Source organism: Mus pahari, chromosome 20, assembly GCF_900095145.1.
Source record: "Mus pahari chromosome 20, PAHARI_EIJ_v1.1, whole genome shotgun sequence".
Classification (NCBI taxonomy): Eukaryota; Metazoa; Chordata; class Mammalia; order Rodentia; family Muridae; genus Mus; species Mus pahari.
This window is the reverse complement of record NC_034609.1, coordinates 35223437-35229763: the sequence shown is the minus strand read 5'-3', so window position 1 is coordinate 35229763 and position 6327 is coordinate 35223437. Positions and strand designations below refer to the sequence as shown.

Genomic DNA, 6327 nt, shown 5'->3' with positions numbered 1-6327 from the left:
TGGTTGGCGGCCTGCTGTTACCCCAGATGACGCCACGGGAAAGGCAGGGCGCAAGGGAATGGAAATCTACCCAGCACATGCGCAGCTGCCTTGTTTGTATGTTAGAGCGCAGGACATCAGCGCTATCTTGTAATGGCGAATGTGAGGGCGGCTCCCCACAATATGATGTACCTGTTGAAGAGTTTTAAAAAATATTTATTTATTTTATGTATATGAGTACACTGTAGCTATCTTTAGACGCACCAGAAGAAGGCATAGGATCCCATTACAGATAATTGTGAGCCACCATGTGGTTGCTGGGAGTTGAACTCAGAATGTCTGGAAGACATCAGTGCTTTTATTTTATTTTATTTTTTTGGTTTTTTGAGACAGTGCTTCTCTGTGTAGCCCTGGCTGTCCTGAAACTCACTCTGTAGACCAGGCTGGCCTCAAACTCAGAAATCTGCCTGCCTCTGCTTCCCAAGTGCACCACCATGCCCAGCTGACAGCAGTGCTCTTAACTGCAGAGCCATCTCTCCAGCCCTTAAGGTTTATTTCTATTTATGTGTATGAGCATATGTGTATAGGTGCCCATAGGGAACAGAAGAGGCCATTCAGTCTCTGGGAGCTGGAGTTACAGGTATTTATTTGCCCGATGTGGGTTTTGGGATGTGAACTCCGGTCTTCTGCAAGAGCAGTAGCAATGGCTCATAATTGCTGAGCCATCTCTCTGTGAGAAGGGCCTTGACTGACAAAACAAAAGCCCTCCCTCGAAAAACCAAAACAAAAAAACAACCCCCCCCAAACAAAACAAAACCCTCCCATCTGAACCATCTGAATCCCTCATTCCATGGAGACGTGAAGAAAAGGACAACCAGACGTGGGTGGGGCAGGAGAGAGGGCTGGGACGTGTCAAGGGATGAAGCATTTGTTTTCCATGAGGTGATCAGGTGTGATGGCACACATCTGTAGACTCAGCACTTGGATGGCTGAGGTGGGAAGGTTGTGAATGTGAGACCAACCATCCTAGGCACAGGCCTGAATCCCAGACCAGCCTTGGCTATTAGAAAAAGAATGCTCCCACCCTCAAGGGGGCATACGTTTGAATGCTCAGTCCCTGGTTGGTGGATCTGTTTTGGGAAGGATAAGGAGGTATGGCATTATTGAAAGAGGTATGTCATTGGGGGCAGGCTTTGAGGTTTCAAAAGCCCACATCAGGGCCGGGTGTGGTGGCACACGCCTTTAATCCCAGCACTCGGGAGACCGAGGTAGGCGGATTTCTGAGTTCGAGGCCAGCCTGGTCTACAAAGTGAATTCCAAGACAGCCAGAGCTATACAGAGAAACCCTGTCTTGAACCCCCGTCCCCCGAAAAATTAAATAAATATGCCGGGCGTGGTGGCACACGCCTTTAATCCCAGCACTTGGGAGGCAGACGCAGGTGAATTTCTGAGTTTGAGGCCAGCCTGGTCTACAAAGTGAGTTCCAGGACAGCCAGGGCTACACAGAGAAACCCTGTCTCAAAAAAAANAAAAAAAAAAAAAAAAGCCCACATCAGGCCCTGTCTGTATGTCTCTGTCTCTGTCTGCTTGGTACCTGTGGATCAGGTTGTAAGCTCTTAGCTACTGCTCTAGTGCCTTGCCTGTCTGCTTCTTACTATGGTGATAATGGCTCCACCCCTCTGAAATTGTTAACATGCTTCCTTCCGGTTAAATGCTTTCTCTTAGAAGAGTTGCCTTGGTCATGGTGTCTCTTCACAGCAATAGGACAGTGACCAAGACAAATAGAATGAGGAGAGAGGTCCCAGGTCACAGTTGGTCATCCAGGGTGTAAATCATTGTTAGAGCCAAGGGGATGGTAGCACCTGGCAGATAGGAGACAGTTGGCAAGCAAGGAGTGTACCGCTAACTGATGTAGACTGATGGGCCAGAAGCAGTCAGGCAGCCTAGTACCAGCAGGGAGTCACAGGAGCGGACAAGACTCCGGTCCTCAAGGGGGCAGATATGGTCTGCTTACAACCCAGGATTTACAAAGGTTCACCCAGGAACAGGAGTTGACCCAGCTGCTTGACCTGGGTCACAAGGTTGGAGAAAAGTCGGCTGAGAGAATAGCTGTGGCCTGCCTGGCACCCCGATCCCTGTTCTTTTAGACTGGAGCTGGTCTTGGGGCCCAGATGACCCAGTTTTGGGGGTAGAGGCAGAGAGCTGGCCATCAGCAAGCGCTTGTGTTCATTCAGTGTCATCCAAAGCACCCGGCTCTCCACATGACTCTGCTCTTCCACTGTCTGAAAGCTCTGTGTATATGCGCATGTATGTATCACGCTCAAGACTGAACCCAGGGCTTTGATACCACCAGGACCGGAATTTGAATCTCCAATACCAACATAAATGCTGCGTGAGCATGGTGGCCAACTTGTAGTGCTAGCGTCTGGGAGGTGAGGAAGGGATCCTCAGAACAAGCTGGCCAGCTAGACTGGCTGAATCTGGCTAGCTAGACTGGCTGAATCTGGCCAGCTAGACTGGCTGAATTGGTGAGGTTTGCGTTCTGAGAGGCTCTGCCTCCAAAAATGAAGAAGAGAGCCATCAAAGAGGCACCCAATGGCAAATTTTATATCCACACGTGTGCCCATACACTTGTGATCATACACACACACACACACACACACAGGGGGGGGGGGGCAGTAAAAAAGAAGGCCGCCATAGATCTTCTTGAACTTCCCAGTTCACAAAACCTTGAACCAAAAGATTGTGTTACAGCAGCAGAAAACCAACAGTACAGCTGCCAAGGAAGCCCCAGCTGATACTGCGCTTGGTTTGAGGCCGAAAACAAGGACATGCCGAAAGACAGAGAAACATTTTTGGCAGTGTGTTGAGCCAGGGAAACGAAAAGAACTCTACATCGATCAATAGCTATTAAACAGTTGGCAAATTAAGGTGCAGTAGATTAAAAAGAAATCACTTAGGTTTTTTTTTTTTTAATGTTTTATAGATCCAAGTTTGTGATAGCTTTTAAAGTCTCGTAAATACTCTCATCCTGAGAGTATTTTTATAAACTACTCATTTAATGTAATAAAGCCTTCTCCCCTCAGAGTGTTTTAAGTGGTACTATATGTGGCCACTCAGGTAGCTAACACATATGGCTCTGGGTGGTGGTGGGTAGGCGGGATTTGGGGGTTCAGGGCGATGGTAGGTGGGTGGTTTGTCCCGGTGTGCTGCTGCTCAGAATGGTGCCAGCGGATCCTGGTGGCCCTGGGGGAGGTGGCTGTGCTTCAGGGGAATTAGCATGGGTGAGTGTGTGGGTGTGTGTTACAGCCAGGCTGCTGTAACACAATTCCACAGGCTAGACGATTGAAACAGCTGCTTGCTCCTCTCTTCTGGAGGCTCCAAGTCAGATCTGGGTGCTAACCAGTAGTCAGGTTAAGGCGAGACCTTCCTTCCTACCTCTCCTGGAGCTGCCTTGATACTGTGTCTACAAGTCTTCAAAATGAGTCTAAATAAGTCCTGCTGTATTTAAACAGCTGAGTGAGAGCCTGTGAGTGGGGAAAAAAAAAAAAACCCTCAATAAAGCTTAGCATGGTAGCAGATGCCTAAAATACACAAGGGAGGCAGGAGGATCAGAGTTCAAGACCAACCTCAGATACATACTGAGTACGAGGCTATTCTGGGCCATATGATGAGACCCTGTCTCCCAATAACAAAAACAAGATTCTGGGGAGGAGGCTCATAGGTTGAGAGCACGCGCATGCTGCTCTTGCAGAGGACCCAGGTTCAGTCCAGCACCCAACTGGTGGCTCACAACCATCTATAACTCCAGTTCTAGGAGATCCAATGTCCTCTTCTGACCTCCTTGGGCACCAAACATGTATGTGCGTACATACATACATACATGCAAAACACTTACATATACAATAAAATGAATAAATCTAATTTAAAAAGGTTTCTCCACCCAACTTTAAAAAACAAAACAAAAAGCCTGGCGCGGTGGCACACGCCTTTCATCCCAGCACTTGGGAGGCAGAGGCAGGTGGATTTCTGAGTTCGAGGCCAGCCTGGTCTACAGAGTGAGTTCCAGGACAGCCAGGACTACACAGAGAAACCCTGTCTCGAAAAAAACAAAAAAAAAAAAAGAAAAAAAGAAAAACAAAAGCCGCCACCAGCCAAACCAACTAGAGACAACTTCCTGCTGACAAGAGTGGGAACAGTGGGTGCAGGGGCTGGGACTGGGTCCCTTGGCAGTGCCTCACTGGGAAAGCTGGTGACTCGGGCTTTGCCTTTCTCTCCCCTCACAGAGATGTGGTATGGCGTGTTCCTGTGGGCACTGATGTCTTCTGTGTTCTTTCATGTCCCTGCTGGACTGCTGGCCCTCTTCACCCTCAGACAGCACAAATATGGTAGGTTCATGTCTGTAAGCATCCTGTTGATGGGCATCGTGGGACCAATTACTGCTGGAATCTTGACAAGTATGTTAGACATTCAAATATCAGTCAAAAAACATGTCATGTGGTTACTCACCTAGTTCTAGGACCCCCTTTAGAAATGGGGGCGTGGGGTAGGGCTGGGAATTTTGCTCTGTGGTCAAATGCTTGCCTAGTAAGCACAAAGCCCTGGGTTTGGTTTCTAGCACTGGGAGGGGGAAAAGTGTGTGTGTGTGTGTGTTCATTCATGTGCACACGCATGCACATACAATGAATTTTAAAGAGTTAGCTTTTAAGTGTGGATCTTATTTTTGAATGTCTTCTTTTATTGGGTTTTATTTTGTTTTTTAACTCTCAAGCTCCTTACCTGGCCAATCTCTTTGGCTTTCCAAGTCAGATTTGAAACCACTTTGAGATGGGCCACTAGCAAAATGAAATCGTTTACCCATGGGAGTCTCGGCACCTCTCTGATCGCTTTCCCCTTGACCTGGGCTTTGCAGAATGGTCCACTGATTGCTGGCACTCTTTCGGGTGTGGCTTCTTTAGGGATGGAGACTAAATCTGTTTAGGAAGGTAATTTAGGGCTAGGCATGCAGAGTAGCAGAGCAGACTTGGCAAGTCTGAGGCCTGGGTTTGACCCCAGCACCACACACAAAGGAAGTAAAGTGTCTGATTTGTGTTTTTTAGTCCCTGACGTTCCGGGACCCAGACTTCCTGACTAGAGACTGGAATAACATGGAAATTAGAAACTATTTTTAAACCCGCTTCTTCCTTTTGTCTTTGTTTTGTTTCATGTCCCTGATACAACTAGAGGAATGAGAACTGATAATTCATTTTTAAATTTATACTTACACAGAAGCATGTGTATTTAGTTTCTAGAAATATAAACTTAAAATGAAAGTCATGCTGTGCATTAGTAGTCACAGGTTGTATTTTGGTGGGGTTTTTAAAAAAAAAATTATTTTTATGTGCATTGGCGTTTTGCCTGCATGTATGTCTGTGTGAGGGTATCAGATATTGGAGTTTCAGACAGTTGGGAGCTAACTCCCTTGTGGGTACTGGGAATGGAACCCGAGTCTACTGGAAGAGCAGCTAGTGCTCTTAATCACTGAGCCACCTCTCCAGTCCCAGCTATTTTTTTTTAAAAAGGAATATATATTTTTATCATAAAATATATAAATACATAATATATATTCATATTATAATATATATTATATATATAATCATAAATGTATTTGTAAAACATAGGAATGTAACATTCCTAATTTGTTACCTTATTTATTTTCACTGTAAACTTAAACCCTGAGCTTTGAGCAGAAAGGTCCATTTGGTCTCTTTGACTGGCTTGCTTTCCCTCCTTCCCTCCCTCCCTCCCTTCCTTCCTTCCTCCCTCTCACCCTCCTTCCTTCTCCCCCTCCCAGCCCCCCTCTTTATTTCGACCCTGTAGTTTTGTTTCTCTGTGTTCTGTCACTAAATGCTGCCATATCCACATGGAATTTCTGGCCCCTAAAGCAGTAAGGCAGGGGTGGAAGTACCAGACCACGCCCTTGAATGCTGAGGGATAAAAGGCCTGCTTGCCCCGGACCTGGCACACAGTAGCTGAGCACACACTCATTTCTGTTCCAAGCCATTCCGGTAGTGTTTCTTCTTCCTGCTTGCTTGGATTTTCCTTCCTTTCCTCCTCATCTGTATCTCGTGAGGGCCCAGGTCTGGTTCCTCAGGCTTCTTATTCTTCTTCTTTTTCTTTTTCTTTTTCTTTTCTTTTTTTTTTTTTTAAACATTTATTTATTTATTGTATTTAAGTACACTGCAGCTGACTTCAGACACTCCAGAAGAGGGCGTCAGATCTTGTTACAGATGGTTGTGAGCCACCATGTGGTTGCTGGGATTTGAACTCCGGACCTTTGGAAGAGCAGTCGGGTGCTCTTACCGACTG

The 6327-nt window shown here is 46.5% G+C and overlaps 1 protein-coding gene across 2 annotated transcripts in view; it reads left to right on the top strand.

Moving 5' to 3' along the window:
* Positions 1-6327, top strand: part of Tmem170a (transmembrane protein 170A) — a 13501-nt gene that overhangs the window by 3556 nt on the left and 3618 nt on the right. The window contains exon 2 of one of the 2 annotated variants that reach the window (XM_021220639.2): positions 4266-4436. In XM_021220639.2, coding sequence (XP_021076298.1) covers positions 4266-4436 — 171 coding nt within the window. The remainder of the gene's footprint in view (positions 1-4265; positions 4437-6327) is intronic. The other variant, XM_021220640.2, reaches the window with a different exon arrangement.